Raw genomic sequence first — 19613 nt, forward strand, 5'->3', positions numbered from 1 at the left:
GAGGGCCATTTCAGTCTCCTCAGACTTGTATTTAGGATCGTTCAAAATACACAACGCACTCGGGGTTGCTAACTCTGGCTTCATGCGCATGTGAACATCCTGCTCACTACCTCCCTCCAAGTTAGTTTCTCCAGTGTTTTTTCTGTTTGTGACTCATTGCTGGATTCTGATGCAGCAAATGCTCCACAAGGACCCCCACGTGGGTTTCCAACTGTTGCACTGGCAGAGGACAAGTTTAAGTAAACTTCTCATTCACTGATTGACAAGTATTTTGACAACTTTAAATGGTTCTTAAAAGTTTTTGTGTTGGATTGGGAGAAAAATTCAAACATGAAGGCTCATTTCTCTTAACATTCTTGTAACATAAAGGTCAGTAAAAACTTCTAAAAGGAAGGCAGGGAACTAATTAAACAGTGTACTTGATTTTTCCCCATTCATCCACGAGAGAAAAGATGTGCACGATCAACAAAATATCCATATTTGCTCTGTTGGAAACTCTTATAAAATTGGCATTTGCTTGTTTCATATATGCTAAATTTTTTTTTTTTTTTAAACTAGCTATCAATTTACAGCAGGTGAAAAAGTTCCAGGAACATACCAATTTTGAATAAACTATACATTTACTCCAAGTAATCTACATATGAAATCACCAGGACAGAGAAAATATAACATGATACATTCCAACCTCATAAAGATCAAATGTGATTTGGGCTTGTGTGTTTAAAGAAATCAACTGAGAAATTTATTAAAACTGATTGTAAGCAACTGGCGGCGAGTGGCAGGGGGGAAAGGAGCGAGGGGGAATCTCACCACACCCAGAAATTAATAAAACACTTGAAAAACAAATATAAATTTAATAATAAACATTATGGTCAGGCTGTTTATTAAGGAGGCAACCACAGATACAAATTCGGCTATAAAATGTTTGCAAATCAAAGTTCATGTGATCTCAAAGGACCATGCATAATGTCAAAAACTGATGTCTGTACAGTCAATAAAAAGTTAATTTAAACATACACAGTCTAGATCATTCTAGAGTTATACAAACATCTGGGGACACATGTATCTAATTTCCTTCCAAAAAAACTTTTTTATAAAAGTGATGTATTGAGATAAACAATTTTAAAAAGTATCTGACAATTATGAATGGTCCCCAGTTTTACAAAATGTGATTTCCAGGGTATGAAAACTGAAAAAAGTCAACTCTTCAGAGAGTGTTTCATATTACAAACAAGTTCTGTAGAAAAATGATCCAGCAAATGCTTGAGTTAAGAATATTTATATTTTTTCCAATTCTTTACACTTTTATTAACACACAAAAAAATAACATTCAAACACCGAGAAAATTAAATAACTTCAGAAGCAGAGCTCATCTCTTTCTGCTTACATAGAAGTGACAAATCTGGGTTGTTGGCACAAAAAAATAATCAACATTCATAAAACCCTTACTACTGTATATCAAACATAAGTTAAAATCATAGGCACTAGTTTATCAAATCCACATTTCTCCTGTAAGACTAACCACAGTAATCCTTGGATTTTCCCAAATAGAAAAATTGGCAATACACAAAGGCTTTCTAGTAAAAAGGCAATTTTTCTCTTTAGGAGACCAAAAGCCAATAGTCTGTGGTAGTATAACAGCAGGTAAAATAATACTTTACCCAACTTAGATCCAAATACATTTTTAACAAGTGATGAAATATTTTAATTCAAAAAAATAGACATTTTTTTCTGATGCAGCCTTTTAAAAACAAAGTTAAATAACCTGAATACTCCTTTAGAAACCGATAATCTAACTTATAAATGTAATGGGTGTTTCATAATAGAGTTAAAATTCCTTTAATTACTAGATTGCAGCATGTATATATACTTTTTGCAATGTTGCATTGAAAACTGAGACCTATTTTGTTTTGCGTATATGTGGTTTTAAAGAGAGTGGCTAGTTCTTTCTTTTAGATTTTTACGTGGGATTCTCCCCCACACACACCTGAAGCAGATGTTCTCTAAAAAGCAACATTTTAAATTCATCATCATGTGGAATTCTGGTGCCATCCTTTCCTGACCCACCCCCATCACCCTCAAATTCAAGGATAAAGTTCCTTGCATTATATACCGAAATGCATTAGCACTGGCAAGTTAAATCTCCAACTGCTGGTGCTAACGGAATGACTCCCTATGGCCAAGCTAACAGACTACCACAGTGTCAGTCAGGGCAGGACAGGGGTCTCTCAGCATGTCAACCTCAATGCTATCCTGAATATCAAGCTTCCCATTTCTCAGTTTCTTTTGCCAACTTACAGAATGTCTTTGACTAACAGAAAATAAACTTATGTTCAAATACCTAAAATCCTTTAGAGGTGACTTCAACTGCCAATATTTTAGAGCTGTTCAAATTAAATATTTAAAAACAGACCTCTCAGTATGAAAAATGAGAAAGGTGCTGTAGGAGGACATTTTAGTCTGGTTAAAGTATAAAAAAACCCAAAATAAGTGATTCCCAGGGTATACATATGGGCCATCAGAGAGCAAGTATTTAAGAGTCACATGTACTGGGTTTCATTTGTTATAAAAAATTGACGTAAGGCAGAATCAAAGTCAAAAGAGACAGTATTTTCAAAGGATGTTTTATACAGTTACTCAGTTTAAAGTGGATCAATGTAGGCAGGATTCAGCAGGCTACTCTCCTACCACATAACAGACCGTTGTGCCATTTAATAGCAACAATACAACTGTCATTACCAGAGATTTTATAAGTGCATAGATTTCCCCTCTCACTGTATGGTTTGCTGCAGGTTGTAAGCACCGAGGTGGTGTTTTTGTATAAAGAATAAAGACACGCACACTACTTGCTCTTCCCATCATGGAAGCCTGCTAATAGAAACAAGATCTCTTAGTTCTGTAACAGATAACAGCATGTGAAGAAGTTGGCTTCAACAGCAAAGGCTATCGTTCCTGAGCCAGGAGCTATAAAGTGTAGAAAGATTGTACACTGACACTGAGCCCTTTTGGCAATCACACCAAACACAGGAGCCTGAAGTGACAACGCGACGCGATGGATGCACGCTGCAACACTATCCAGCGGTGACACGTGAGCTACATCCAAAACTTAACATTAAACAAAATGACTTTTTTTCCTAATGAATCTGCAAAAATAATTTATAGAATTCTCCCAAATTTAGGTATCACATTTGAAATCTCTAGCCCAGGTTTTTCCCCACCCCCATCCTTCTGCATTTCAGTCTAGTTTCTTGGAGTACCAGTGAAACACTAGTGAAACATTTTAGATAATTAATCAGAATGTTAGTTCTCATTAACACAGTATTTATTGATACCATTTATACAGTAAATTAGGTTGAACGTGAAGTTTTGGATAGCTTGAAATCACCATTTGCTTGTGCACAAAGGTACTCTCTCATTTACAAATGGGCATTTTCTCTTTGGCATCCATTAGTTTTTTTGCCCAGATATTGGCCTCTGTCAAATAGTAAAAAATCAACTTAGTTTCTGTTAAACAAAACTAAAAGTGATTCCATGGAGAGTGATTGTATGATTACCAAACACATCTGATGTTAAATGTCATTAAAGTGCTGCTTGGTCATCTCTGTCAGTTTGTGCTAATTAAGACAGAGAGGGCTGGGACTTGACAAATCCCAAGAGTCTTATGTGAACAGTCTGCATATAAGAGTTGTCTTTCCGCCTGGTGAAGGGGTATCCATGAAGCTGTGGACTTCTGCTTTCTTCTCTTTGCTGGTCAATAACAGCCATCTTTCCAACTGTCATCTTTCATGCTACCGTAAGTTTTAGGAGCTGGCAAGGATCTGAAATAAAGCAATTTTATAAAGTGATTTGCAGGGCTTAAATAAAACATCACCATACCATCTCACACACAGGGTAATTACTTTGCAGGTGGCATCACAATCCAATGAAGGCTGTTCCAGGGGACTACTGAAATCAAAGCTCTAAACAGCTATTAGCACAACTATCCCACACTCAGTATTTCCACAACCTTCAAGTTTTACTGGACATCAGGTGACTTCGCTAACCTCTTTTTGCTAACATAGCTAGAGTAGTAAGAGAAAGGAAAAAATTGTCTCATCTTTTCCAACCATGGATTACCATCCTTATTTACCTCATTAAATTTCAATATTCTTCTCTGAAAATAGGAGTAACAACAGTACCTACACATCTCATGTTATGTAAAAAATATAAGATACATGTAAGTTATTTAGCACAGTACATAGCAAAAAGCTGTTGTACTCTACTACTGAATTCAGAAATGTAATATGTTTATCTTAAAATAAAAAGTATGGGCAATTTAATGCTTATGGAAATAAATGCATTTTTTTACATGCAAATAAATATTTAACATTTAGTTTTGTTTGACACCTAAATTTACTCATGGTGGTAATCACATTACTGAAAGATAGACAAAAAGTACAGGTGCACAATTCCCAACCCAGCTGAGCTCAGAATCACCAGATTAAACAAACAAAACCCAGCATACCCAGAGATTTTGGGCTTCATACCAGATCCACTCTTTGGCAGTAAATTTTAGGCCTCTATGTTTATACAAATTCCACAGAAGATTCTGAATTGTAGCAAGTTTGAAAATCACCCACTCAGATTATACTTGGACATGGTGGCTAGAAATTTTATCCTAAACCTCACTCTAGGAGATTAAAGATGGTGGTGGACTGAGTGGAAGCTACACAGACACTCTTCCGGGACCAATCTGGATTTACAACTAAAACATAGAAAAACCATTTTGAATAATCAACTGCAACTGCAGACGAGCTGGAGAGCAAACCTCATAACCAAGGAGGAAAGAGGAGACCACATAGACACTGGTAGGAAGTGCTGATGTTAGAGGGCTGGCTGGGGTCCCACAGGCAGTACCTTAAGGTCTAGAAGGAGATCTCAGCTGTGGGGGTCCCACTGAGGACTCTGGGGCCTAAACCCCAGTCTGGGCTTCCCAGCCAAGAGCACCAGAACTGAGAAAGGTGTCCACACAATATCTGGCTGTGAAAAGCAGCCGGCTTTCTGTCGGCCAGGGAGAGATGGCTGGAAATGCAGGCACCCTCTTAAAGAGCCAAGGCACAAAGTTTCATGTGCAGCCACTCACCTTGGGCTCCAGCAGAGGGAGGGCAGAGTGGATTGGAGCTGGGTGAGGAGAATCTAAGTTTGTGTAGATCTGGAGATAGAGCTCAGAGGGCACCCCTCTGGATTCTTGTGCCGGGTCTTTCCCCCATGCTGCAGAGGGTATCTCTCTCAGGCAGACATTTTGCTGTTTTTGCCTGGGGTCGGGAAGCAATCACCCCACCCTGCTGGAAAACCTCTGGCCCTACCCTAAGGAGTTTCTACAGCCTGAGGCTCATTAAGGGAATCAGATTAATCAGTCTGCAGGCAGAGGCAAACCTCAGAGGGCTTTGAGTCTGCCTGATCTGCTTCTGGACCCGGGCCTTGGAAAAGCAGACTCTGGTGTGCATCTTGGTCCTATCAAACCGCACCCAGTTCCAGCAGAGGATACCTCAAGCCAAGGGTTGTTGATAGCTCCAAACAGGGTACTCAGGGTCAGTCACAAACTGCATCCGACATCGGCCTGCACCAGAGACCCTCCAAAAAGAGTGAGAGTCCTAGCAGATCTACTTAATACATAGAAACAAACCCAAACAGGCAGCCAAAATGGGGAGACAAAAAAACAAGCCCCAAATGAAAGAACAAGAGAAGTCTCCAGAAAAAGAGCTAAATGAAATGAAGATAAGCAATCTATCAGATATAGAGTTCAGAATACTGATTGTAAGGATGCTCAACAGCATGAAAAAAGATATGGAAACTATGAAGGAAATTAAGAATGACATAGCAGAAATAAAGAATACATTGGAGCCTGGCCGGATGTGGCTCAGTGGTTGAGCACTGACCTAGGATCCAGGAGATCACAGTTCGATTCCCAGTCAGGGCATATGCCCAGGTTGCAGGCTCGATCCCCAGTTGGGGGTGTGTGGGTGGCAGCTGATCAATGACACCCTCTCATCATTGATGTTTCTATCTCTCTGTCTCTCTCTCCCTCTCCCTCTCCCTTCCTCTCTCTGAAATCAATAAAAGATATATTAAAAAAGAAAGAATACACTGGAAGGAATAAACAGCAGATTAGAGGAAGCTGAAGACTGGATCAGCAAATCAGAAGACAGCGTAGAAAAAAAATCACTCAATCAGGGATCCAAAAAGAAAACACAATTAAAAAACAGGAGGACAGTCTAAGGGAGCTGTGGGACAACATGAAACATAACAATATTCGTATTGGAGGAATGCCAGAAGAGGTCAAAAATAAGCAAGGGTTAGAGAACCTGTTTGAAGAAATAATGCTAGAAAACTTCCCTAACCTGGTGAAGGAAAAAGTCACACAAATTCAGGAGGCTCAGAGAGTCCCAAGCAAGAAGACCCCAAAGAGGCCCATGCCCAGACACATAACTAAAATGCCAAAAATTCATGACAAAGAGAGAATCTTAAAGGCAGCTAGAGAAAAGCAATCTGTTACCTACAAAGGAGCTCCCCATAAGGCTGTCAGCTGACTTCTCATCAGAAACTCTACAGGCCAGAAGGAAATGGCATGAAGTATTCAAGGTAATGCAAAACAAGAATCTGAAACCAAACTACTCTATCCAGCAAGACTATCATTCAAGATAGATGGTGAAATAAAGAGCTTCCCAGACAAAAAAGGCTAAAGCAGTTTGTCACCACCAAACCAGCACTGCAGGAAATGTTAAAGGAACTGCTGTAATTAGAAGTAAAAAGAGAGAGAGAAAAAGATAGGCATAAAGAATTAAAATGGCAAGAGATAAGTATTTATCAATAAGTATTATTTGTTCAGGATACAGCAAAAGCAGTCCTGAGAGGGAAGTTCATAGCACTACAGGCCTACCTCAAAAAGCAAGAAAAATTTTTAATAAATTATCTAACCCTACAACTTAAAGAATTAGAAAGCTCCCCCTGTGAAGCAGTCCAAACCAAGGCTTTTGTTTGATGGGAGTTTTTTGATTACTGCTTCAATTTCATCAGTTATCATTATCCTATTCAGGTTTTCTGATTCTTCCTGATTCAGTTTTACATGATCTCACTCATATGTGGAATCTAATAAATAAAATAGACTGAGGAACAAAATAGACCCAGAGACATAGAGGCATGGAACAGACTGATGAATCTCAGTAGGAAGGTGGGGGTGAGGGAGTGGGTGGGGAGAGATTAGTCAAAGAACTTATATGCATATATGCATAACCCGTTGACACAGGCAATAGTGTGGTGAAGGCCTTGGGGGGTGGGGAGGTGGATGGATGCGGGGTGGAGGGGATCGATGAGGAAAAAAAGGGAGGATATCTGTAATACTTTCAACAATAAAGATAAATTTTTTAAAAATCTCACTCTGCCCGGCCAGGTGTGGCTCAGTGGTTGAACGTCAACCTAGGATTCAGGCGATCAGGGTTCAATTCCCGGTCAGGGCACATGCCCGGGTTGTGGGCTCGATCAATGACTCTCTCATCATTGATGTTTCTCTCTCTCTCTCCCCCTCTCCTTTCCTCTCTCTGAAATCAATAAAAATATATTAAAAAAATAAATAAATAAAATAAAAATCTCACTCTAAGGATTATATGCTTTACTATCTTTATTGAACATTATTATACTCAAAATAAACAAATATCACAACCAAATTGAGTGGTTCTAACAATTTTTTCTAGGAGGTGTCTGAGATGCTTAATCATGTTAGGTATCTGGGCAAATTTAATCTGAACCAAAGTGGTAAAATATTCTAATGTCCCAAGTAAGGTTTTCTTTAAAACAATAAAGAAATGTTTTATTCAAATTGTACTAAGGCTAGTGAGAACCCAATCAGGACTCTCTATGTTCACTATCAAATGCAAAAATGAGTGTAATTCCAGTCTACCCACTTCCTAGGCTCAAAAATGCTGAAACAGTGCATCTGACACTTACCTGCGAACAGGCTGTGCAAGTTTGCTGCGAGGCACTGGTATACCCCCAGCAGAAGGGGCACTGGGTCTGGGCAAGCCACTTCTCATCACGGTTGTCCCTGCAGGTCTGGTCAGAGTAGTGCTGTTGATATTGCTGGAAGGATTTGCTGGGACTGTGTTCTGAACCATGGGAGGCCCAGGTGAAGAGGTGGTCTGTGCGAGTTGTGTTGTTTCTTGACTACCAGGAGAACCAGAGCCATGGTTACTAAATGCTTTTACTGGTTGCCGAAGAGCCAAAGGAGATGGTGCTGCAGGGGAGCGGAATTTCCCTGGAGAAGGTACTGCAGAATGGCAAAGAAAAATCAATGTTTTCAGTGGAAACCAAGTGTAAGTGAAACCACTGCTTTCTATAATACTTGATGACTGGGCACTAGTACACCTATATACACGAAAACTCACTCTATAGAAATGCAAAGAATAAAGAATATTTCTGGGCTAATAAAATAAAGATAACTGGTAAACCCTAAATAATCAAATCCTTACTCAAAAAAGGTCGACTACGAGAATGTTGACTAGAATTCGAAATACACTTTCCCCTCAAAGAAACACTCATGCAAATTTTTTTTTTTTTAAATGTTTTTAACCAGTGCACCAGTGACGTCTTGTTGCATGGCACAACACTCAACCAACTGAGCCACACTGGCCAGGGCCATTCATGTAAACTTGTATTAACATCTGGTGGGTGTATCTCCAAGTCCGATATACCTACAATGTAACTTAAAATTCAGAAACTAAACATTATTAAAAAACGAAAAACTGCTTCTATTGTTGTGTTTCACCAAATAGGAAAGTTATAAATCTACGGGCATATCAAGAGGTATATAAAGTCACATGATAAAGATGGTATATTTTTTGGAATGTCAATTCTATTAAGGGTTAGAACACTTATATTAAAACAAATATTGATACATGAAATAATAAAATGTATAATTTGCATTAGTTTTTAAGCCAAAATAAGTTCAAATAAATTTTATTATTGTGGTAGTCCCTTAGCATTGTAAGTCCTGATCTTCTGAGGACACTCATCCTTCCCTGTTTATTCTTTGTGGATAACTGACCTCTAAAAGGGCATCGGTTTTAGTTTCTTAGAATGCTCAAGGATGGCTGCACATAAATAACATAAGTAAAAAATATTACCTTAACATGCTTTACCTAACAAAAAACTCTGAAGTGGGGTTCAGAGAGAATGGGGGGAGGGGAAGAAATCACAGGCAGACAGAGGTCACCCTATTCTCTCTCAACCTCCACTCGTTTGGGGAAGATAAGACTAAAGGGAAAGATTGGGCCAGGAATGTGGTCCTAAAACCGTAGAAATAGATTAAAACTCCATCCTTCTCACTTCTAATCCATCTAAAGGATACAAATAACTAAAAGGTCTACCACAGTAGTGAGTAGGAGCGGAAAGAATGAATGAGTTTGGCCACTATTTTCACTGGGTGTCTGGGAGGAAGAAAGGAAAGAAACCTTGGCTTCAAAACTCTAAAACAGGGGAAATTCATCTCCTACCATCCTTTCAATAAGGTTTTTTGTACATAGCCTCCTTCCTTCCTAGCTGACCTTCCCTGCCTTCTGTCTGATTACAGTCCAAAATGTCAGCACCTCTGTACTTAAGATATACTAGGCCCCAGTACTTGATGTGCTCAAATTACCTCTACTTAGCACCAAAAACTCAAATTTGAACTTGACTATGTGTCAGAATTCTGAGGGACTTTTAAAAAAAGTATGGAAGCCCAGGCAGCACCCCCAGAGAATCTGGTTTGGAATGGAACTTAAGTATTTATTTTAAAAGTATCATAGAAGCTTTCTGCCATGATGACAGAACTGGGAAGGGGCTTAACCCTCTGCTGTAAACACCTATAAAACTGAACAAGGTATATAAACAGTTTTTATATATTGGACAATAGGCAGCACAGAACTGTAATCCCTGAGAGAAGGAAAATAAATGTAGTATGCCTTGTGTGTTTTTTGTGTGTTTTTTTTTGTGTGTGTGTGTGTGTTTTTTAGGGGGCAAGGAGGTCTGGAGAACTTTTTGGACTTCAGAGCAAGGAGGAGGACCCTGAGCAGATCAAAATTATCTTGTTGAGACTGGAAGACAAAAATTGGAATTGGAGGGGCAGGGTACTTCAGAGGAGGAGCTGCTCCCGAAGACCATCGTAACTCAGCTTAGGGGTCTGCTTGCGTCCTTGGCTAAATGTTGAATGGTGCATGCACTGAGTGAAGCGCCATGAAACTGGGCAAAGAAGGACTGGAGCACTGCAAACTGAACAGATTCCAAAGCTCATAGAGGACTAGAGAACATGTGAATTTCAACCAGTTAGAGAATCCTTGCTGAACATCCAGGGCAATCAGGAGACGCTTCAAAAGAAATAAACTAGCCATAGAATAAAACTCTAACAAAACTTAAAAACAAGCCTCTAAAGCAAGGGTTAGCAAATTACCAGCCATGAGAAAACCAACTGTTTTTGTAAGTGAATTTTTATTAGAACATGGCAACACCCATGTGTTTATATATTGTCTACGGCTGCTTTCCAGCTACAAGAGCACAGTTGAGCAGTTAGAACAAAGACCAGATTATTCATAATCCTAAACATTTACTATCGGGCCCTTTAAGAAAATATTTGCTGATCCCTACAATAAAGGATCAAACCGATCCATAAATAACTGCTTGTCAAAACAAAGTCCAACACTATTTGAAAAAAGATAAAATCCAGCACAGAATGTGAAACTTCATAATGTCCACTATCCAATAAAAAATCAGTATACATATAAAGAAATAGAAAAGTGATAACCAAACCAAGATAAAAATTAGTCAAGAGAAAAAGACTAAGAAGTTACAGGATGATTAAATCAGCAGGCAAGAACTTTAAGTTAACTAATACACATATGCTTAAGGATATAATGAAAAATATAAACATAATGAGGTGAGAAAAAAGTTTTTAAAAGAAGTAGAACTTTTAAAGACAAAAAATTTTCAATATATACAAAATAATAAGTTCACTGGATAGGAATCATTAGGTACTGAAGAAAAGAGAGGAACCTGAAGACATAACAAGAATTATCCAAATTAAAGCATATAGAGAATAAAAAGAGTAAAAAAAAATGATAAAGCCTCAGTGACCTATAGGTCAATATCACACAGTTCTTCTCTAGAGAAAGGGTATGAGTAGGACTGACAATATTTGAAGGAATAATTTTCTCCCAAATTTGATGAAAAGTATAAACTCACATAATCTAAGTAGTTAAAAAAATGGTGAATCAGGGCAAAAAAATCAGGGAACACCACACCCAAGGGACATCATGATTAATTTCCTAAAACTAATAAATACAAAATTAAAATATGTACAGCGAGGAAAAACAAGATGGCATGTAGGTAGCAGCTGCACCTGCAGCCTCCCGCAACCACATCAACATTACAACTGAAATACAGAACCACCATCACTCAGAGCCTCCTGAAATCTGGCTGAACAGAAGCCCTACAACCAGGGAACTGAAGAAGCACTGAGACTGGTAGAAGGGGTGGAGACACAGGAGGATCGGGGCTGGATCCGGGAGAAGCGGCCATGGGCCCACACCTGGTGCCGCGGGTAAACCTGGGAGGGAATCTCAGTGGTGGAGGTTTCCCGGAGGAGTGAGGGGTCCCAGCCTCACAGCAGGCCCCCAGCCCAAGGGGCCAGGGCTGGGAAGAGAAGTCCCCACACCTTCAGGCTGTGAAAACAAGCGGGGTCCGTCGCTGAGAGTCTCCGAGGCTGCGGGAGCCCCCGGCAGCTCCTCTTAAAGGGCCCACACATGGACTCACTCGGATGCTCTCCCTGTGAGCCCAGCGCCGGGCAGCAGCTTAAAAGGAAACTGGGACACTTGGGGAGGAACCAACCTGCCTGAAATCGGGGCGAGAGGTGGAGGGGCAGCTTCCTCCCAGGCAGAAGAGCTGGCAGAGGCCATTGCTCCTTTGGCAAGTCCTCCCGGCACAAAGCCGGCAGGCAGGCGCCATATTTGAATCTCCAGCACCTGACTCACACCTTTGGCCCCGCCCCTCCCCACCTGCAGGCTCATCCAGGCCATTTCCAGGAGCTTTTCTATGCAAGTGGCCTCTCAAGCCTCATGCTTAGTTAGGACTTTCCCAAAATCTCTCAAACAAGCAGCAGAGGGCCCCATACGGCTTGATAGGGGACCCAGCCTGGCACTAGCGGCAGCCTACACTGGCTCATAGCTTTGCCTCTCCTGGACAACGCCAAGCCCTGCACAAGTAGCAGACAACTACGGTTTGCTGTGTAGCTCATGCTGGGTGGCCCTGGGCAAGGCACTGGAACAGGCTGACTTTGCACCTCCCAGGAGGCCCCAGAGACAGTGCACCTGGTGGTCAGACTCGACCATGCTGGATTACAACCCTACCACATCCACAAGTGACACACTCAGGGGGCGCACTTGGTGAACACCAAAGCTCCACTCAAGTAAATCCTGCTCCACAGGGGTGTCTCCAGCACAGCAGCTCTTTGGCTGTAGTTGCAGCTGGTTGTCACAGCTGATTGGCTGGGGGGTCAATTCCTCCCAGGGATGCCAACAGCAACCAAGGCTCAACTACAACAGGACAGTGCACACAGCCCACACAGGGGAAAACCTAGAAGGCCCAGATGAGGGGAACGGGAAGGCTGAACCACTGGACTCTATAGGACACCTACTACACAAAGCCTCTCTACAAATTCCAGGAGGCATAGCAGCTCTACCTAATACATAGAAACAAACACCTGCAAGCAGCCAAAATGTGGAGGCAAAGAAACATGTCACAAAGGAAAGAACAGAAGAAATCTCTAGAAGAGGAACTAAATGAAATAGATCAAAGCAAGCTAACAGACACAGAGTTCAGAATTTTGTTTATAAGGATGTTTAAGCTGACTATTAGGGAAATAACTGAGAAAATCAATAACATAATAAAGTACCAATTTGAAATGAAGGCTACGCAAACTGAAATGAAAAATAATTCACAGGGAATCAACAGTAGAGGACGCTGAGAATCAAATTAGCAATTTGGAACATGAGGAAACAAAAAGCACCCAACCAGAAGAGCAAAAAGAAAAAAAGGAACCCAGAAATACGAAGATAGTATAAAGAGCCTGTGGGACAACTTCAAGAAGCCCAACATTCGTATTATTGGGATGCTAGAAGGGGAAGAAAGAGAGCAAGAAATTGAAAACCTATTTGAAAAAATAATTACAGAAAACTTCCCCTACCTGAGGAAAGAAATAGACTTACAAGTCCAGGAAGCACAGAGGGTCCCAAACAAGAGGAACCCAAAGAGGCCCACAGCAAGACAGCATCATTAAAATGCCAAAGGTTAAAGACAAAGAGAGAATCTTAAAAGCAGCAAGACAAAAGCAGTTAGTTACCTACAGGGGAGCACCCGTACGACTGTCAGCTGATTTCTCAACAGAAATTTTGCAGGCCACAAGGGAGTGGCAAGAAACATTCAAAGTGATGAAAAACATTGAACTACAACCAGGATTGCTCTACCCAGCAAAGCTATCATTTAGAATTGAAGGTCAAATAAAGAGCTTCACAGATAAGAAAAAGCTAAAGGAGTTCACCACCACCAGACCAGCACTACAGGAAAAGTTGAAGGGTCTTCTTTAAGAAGAAATTAATGAACAAAAAGAATCTGACAAACCAAATAGATCCATAGATATTGACGCATGCAACAGATGGTCATATTTCAGAGGAAAGAGGGAAGGGGGGTGGAGGGTGGGAAGAGATTAATCAAAGAAGCTATATGCATATATGCATAACCCATGGACACAATCAATAATGGGGTGAAGGTCTGTTGAGGGGGTGAAAGCGAAGTGTAGGGGGTCAGTTGGGGGAAAAATGGGACACCTGTAATACTCTCAATAAAGATAAATTTTTAAAAATGTACATTTTTATGATATATGATCTATATAATGCACTGTGTTCCTACCACCCAAAGTCAAATCATCTTTTAAACATCTTAAAAGACCTTTTACTTAAAAAAACAGAAAAAAAACAACAACAGAGAAATGAAGATACAACAGAGTCACAGCTGGGAATGATGGATCTTGAAACAATCATGTCCTGGTTGCCAATAACTGTTACACAGTTTCCTTTGGTAGAAAACTGAAGGCGGTCACATGGTCCAAGTACCCCTGAATTGCAAATTTCATGATCTTCACAGAAAGGTTTTTTTTTTGTTTTTTGTTTTTTTTTACCTTATACAATCCATCTTCTCCTTTCTATAGGTGACTATAAAAATATCTTCTCAACTCTCAATCCCATTCTCTATAGTTCCATCTGTGTCTCCCTTGCCAGACCAGTCTCTACCCAAGTTATTTCACCATTTGCTGGAGGCTTACTGGATAACTGAGGCTCCATGTCTCTAACTCCTTTAGTCAGCACCTAAGGGTGGAGCCTGGACCCGCTCCTTCTAGTACCAACTCCAGAAAAGCCATCTTCAGTCCTAGCTTTTACCATAATTGGGAGCCTTTCAACCAGGATTTTGTTTTGGTGGGGACACAGGTTTTAAATAGTAATGTTCAGAAGAGGGTCATGAGTTCCAAAGAGTAATTTGCAAAAGTATGGGGAGTTGGGAGATAGATGGAAATGAGGTCTCGTTAAGAGATGCACTAAGACATTGTGAATGACAATCTGGTAAATAAGGGATGACTGAGGAGTCCTAGGCTTCCTTCTCATGGTGACTGATGTAAAGTGTATGGTGATATTAGGCAGATTATATTGATGAGGCTGAGTATATTTCATTTCTACATGACAGCCTTATAAGTACTGGAATATATCTGTAATGTTCTGAATATCTTACTCAAATCTTTTCTTAAAAATAAGCTTTGTAAAAAAAGCATTTTTCCCTCTGGTAAAACTTCTGACCATCATTTTAACTATTAATAGTTATGTCAGGAAAATGGTTACCTCCTGAAATTTTTTAAAAATGTGAATCTCAGACTTCCACTTGGGAAAATGGGAATAGATGTATGTTTCCCTATTTGTCCCTCTAAGTGTAATTTAAAACCTTGGGCATTATGTATAAAACAGACGTTAAGAAGGCTCTGAAAGGTAGAGAAAAGAAAGACCACCCAGGGACACTGCAACCTGAGGGATGACATGGCAATATGTTCCCAAGGTTTTCTTTTTGCCTCCTATATCCCAGATTGGGGGTGAAGAAGAGGGCAACCTGGAAAAGCCATTGGGTATGATAGATCAATCAAGACTGCTCTCTCTAACCCAGGGTTGGGGAACCTTTTTTCTGCAAGGGCCATTTGGATATTTATAACATCATTTGCGGGTCATAAAAATTATCAACTTAAAAACTAGGCTGCTATATTTGGTCAAACATTTAATTAAATTTATTGAATTTTGAGTCCTGCCTTGGCAATGCCAGACCAAATGATTTCTCCGGCCGTATACATTGAGGGCTGGACATTCTCCATTCCTCCTCTGACCAAAGGACAAGGAAAGAAAACTTTCAGATAATAATTGCTCTACTCCAGCCAAATACCACAGAAAAACACTGTGGCCTTACTCTCACCCACACCAGCAAAGGCCAGTGGAAAACCTAGACTTCTATCTTTATAAGGCTTTTAGCAAGGCACCAAAAAATCCTCTCCAGAGAGGGGTCAGAGAAGGAAGTAATGAGGTAATATTCCCCCTCCCCTTGGATTGGTGCTTAGTGGAAACAAAACCACCCCACCACAGTGTGAGTGAAGACATTGTAGGGAGGCAGAACTCCAATCTTTGCCCAGCTGGTCCCTCCCACTTCAGTGTCAATAGAGACTAAGTAGAGAACATGGGCTTCTATAACCACCCATCAGTAATGAAACACCTTTGCCCCCCAGCCAATAAATGCCCGAAGAGTATCAGAGAAAGATATAAAAAAGAAGGCTTAAATAACATCCAGAATATAACACAATACAAAAATGTCCAGATTGCAGTAACAAAAAACTCATCAAACTAAGAACCAGAAAGATCTAAAATGGAATAAAAAAGACAATCAATATATGTTAACACCACCATGACTGAGATGTTAGAATTATCTGACAAAGACTTTAAAGTAAAACTGCTTAATGACTAACTCTGAACACTTGAAATGAAAATAGAAAGTCTCAGCAAAAAATAGATGTAAAGAAGAATGAAATGAAAATGCTAAAGTGGAAAAATATATTTAAAAAAATACAAAAAACCTCAATGGATGGGCTCAACAGCAAAATGGAGAGAAGAGAGGGAAGAACCAGTGAACTGGAAGATAGAAAAAAAGAAATTACCCAATCTGAACAAGAGCAAGAAAATGAACTGTAAAACAACAACAAAAACAGAGCTTCAGGGACCTGTGGGTTTATAACAAAACACTTAACATTTGCCTATCATCAGAGAGCTGGAAGGAAGAGAAAGAGGACAGAAAGTATGCTGAAAAATGTCTAAAAGTTTCCCACATGTGGCAAAGACATAAACCCATAGATTCAAGAAGCTTAGAAAATACCAAAAAGGTAAATCCAAAGAAATCCATGCCAAAGCACATCATAATCAAACTTCTGAAACTAAAGACAAGAAATCAGAGAGAGAAATAATATCTAATCTATAGGGGAAAAAGAATTCTAACCAGAGTAGATTTCTCATCATACCACATAGAGAGAAGAAGTGGGCACAATATTTTTCAAGAGCTGAAAGAAGCACTAGCCAGTTTGGCTCAGTGGTTAGAATGTTGGCCCGAGGACTGAAGGGCCTCGGGTTTGATTCTGGTCAAGGGCAGGTACCTTGGTTGCAGACTCGATCCCTGCCCCAGTTGGGGCGCGTGTGGGAGGCAACCGATCTATGTGTCTCTCTCACATCATCGTCTCCCTGTCTCTCTCTGTCTCCCTCCCTTCCACTCTCTCCGAAAAACAATGGAAAAAATATCCTCAGGTGAGGATTAAAAAAAAAAGACCTGAAAGAAAAGAAATGTCAATCCAGAATTCTAAACCCAGAGAAAATATTCTATAAGAATTAAGGGAAAGTCAAGACATTCTCAGACAAAAGAAAACCAAGGGAATTTGTGGCCAGTAGACCTACCTCAAAAGAATGGCTAAAGTTCTCTAAACAGAAAATGATTAAAAGGAACCTTGAAATATATGAAAGGAAGAAAGAACAGGGTAAGCAAATATATGGGCAAACACAATAGGCTTTTCCTCTCCTTGAGTTCTCAAAATTATATGAAAAGTTTGAGGAAAAAATTATAACACTGATAAGGTTGAAAATGTACACAGAGAAAATATTAAAGACAATTATAAGTGGGGCAATGTAAAGGGACATGAAGGAAGGTAAGGTTTATATACTTGACTTGAACTGGTAAAATGACGACACCCATAGACCGTGATATCTATATATACGTACTATATGATAAGTTATGTATACATAATATAATGTAATGCAACCACTGCAATAACTATGCAAATATATATTCAAAGACTATAGATAAGTCAAAATGAATTCTAAAGAATGTTCAAACCCACAGGGAGGCAGAAAAAAATTGAGACATAAAAAACAAAAAGCCAAAAAAAGGAAACAAATAACAAGGTAAACCAAAGCATATCAATAATTACGTGAAATGTAAATGGTCTACCTACACCAATTAAAGGACAGATATTTGGCAGAGTCCATTAAAAAACAGGACCTAACTTTATGCTGTCTACAAGAAACTTACTTTAAATATAACAATATAGGGAAGTTGAAAGTAAAAGGATGAAATAAAATGTTATGCAAACCATGCTAAAGGAAAGCATGAGTAGGTATATTAATATCAGAGAATTAAAAAGAAAATTACCAGGGACAAAGTGAAATATATAATCATAACACGGCCAAACTATGAACAAGACATGATGACAATCCTAAATGTGTATGCAAAATGAGTGAAGGAAAAACTTAAAGAACTGAAAGGAGAAATAAACAAATCCACAATTATAGTTAAGACTTCATCTCCCTATCAACTGATAGAACTGGACAAAAAAATCAGCTGAGATATAGAAGAAGTCAGTATCACCATCAACCATAGGATCTAAAATTGACATTTATGTAACAGTCCACTCAACAGCAGCAGAATACACATTCTTTCCAAGTGCCTACAGAATATATACAAAGACCATATGACCAAGGGCCATAGAGCAGATCTCGACAATTTGAAAAGAACTGAAAATATGAAGAATACATTCTCTGATCATAATATAATCAAGCTACAACTCAGTAACTGAAAGACAACAGAAAAATCACTTGAAAAATAAACAATACTCTTCTCGATGGAAATTTTCAGGAACTGAATGAAAATTAAAATACAAAGTATCGCCCAGCCAGTCCTGGCTCAGCGGTTGAGCATCAACCTAGGATCCAGGAGATCGCGGTGCAATGTCCGGGTTGCAGGCTCGATCCCCAGTCAGTGTGTGCAGGAGGCAGCAGATCAATGATGAATCTCTCATTGCTGTTTCAACCGTCTCTCTCCCTCTCCCTTCCTCTCTCTGAACTCAATAAAGATACATTAAAAAAAATACAAAGTATCAAAATTTGTGGGTCATGCTCAGCCAGTGTGGCACAGTAGTTGATCATCAACCTATGAACTAGAAGGTCATGGTTCGATTCAAGGTCAGGGCACATGCCTGGGTTGTAGGCTCAATCCCTAGTAGGAGCCAGCCAATCAATGGCTCTCTCTCATCACTGATGTTTCTCTCTCTCTCTCCCTGAAATCAATAATAATAATAAAAAATTTTTAAAAAATTTGTGGGTCACAATAAGGGACAAAAAGTTTAAGTTAGTTAAGTTCCTTCTTAAAAAACTTAGAAAAAAACCAAAAAATAAACTTAAACAAGCAGAAGGAAATAATAAAGAACAGAAATCAATAAAATTAAATATAGAAAAAAAATCAAAACAAAGAGCTGGTTCTTTCAAAAGGACAATAAAATTGAAACACCTGACAACGAAAAAAAGAGAAAAAAAACAAATTACCAATATCAGTAATGAAGTGGGATATCGCTGTAGATGTTGAAGACATCAAAAGGATCATAAGGGAGTACTGTGAACATTCCTACAGACATTAATTTGACAACTTAGATGAAATGGACCTAGTCCTCAAAACACACAAACTACTACAACTCAACTGATATGTAATAGAGAAGTTGGAATGCCAAATAATTATTAAGGAAATTGATTTTGTAATTCAAAACCCCCCCAAAAAAGAAATCTCCAGGCCTAGATGGTTTCACTGGGAAATTCTGTGAAATGTTCAAAGGAGAATTAACACCAATTCTACATACTCGCCACAGGAAATAGGAGGAAACACATTTCAGTTCATTTCATAAAGTTAGTATTACCCTGACATCAAAACCATAAAAAGACAATATCAAAAAAGAAAACTACAGACCAATATCCCTCATGAATATAGATACAAAACTTAAAAATCACATGATCATATCTATTGATGTAAAAAAAGCATCTGACAATATTCAATACATTCATGATAAAAATTCTCAGAAAAATAGGAATGGGGGAACTTCAATTTGATAAAGAGCATCTATAAAAAATCTACAAGTAACATTATACTTAATGATGAAAGACTAA

The 19613-nt window shown here is 39.2% G+C and overlaps 1 protein-coding gene across 2 annotated transcripts in view; it reads right to left on the reverse strand.

Annotated features, from left to right (window-relative positions):
* Positions 1–834: 834 nt before the first annotated feature.
* The window catches only part of SLAIN2 (SLAIN family member 2), a 58869-nt gene continuing 40090 nt past the window's right edge, over positions 835–19613 (reverse strand). For both annotated transcript variants that reach the window (XM_087827576.1, XM_016207718.2), the window contains 2 exons: positions 7984–8302; positions 835–3818 (listed from right to left, as the gene is read on the reverse strand). In XM_087827576.1, coding sequence (XP_087683702.1) covers positions 3752–3818; positions 7984–8302 — 386 coding nt within the window. In that variant the 3' untranslated portion in view covers positions 835–3751. The remainder of the gene's footprint in view (positions 3819–7983; positions 8303–19613) is intronic.

This window comes from Miniopterus natalensis, chromosome 1, assembly GCF_054644295.1.
Source record: "Miniopterus natalensis isolate mMinNat1 chromosome 1, mMinNat1.hap1, whole genome shotgun sequence".
NCBI classification, from domain to species: Eukaryota; Metazoa; Chordata; class Mammalia; order Chiroptera; family Miniopteridae; genus Miniopterus; species Miniopterus natalensis.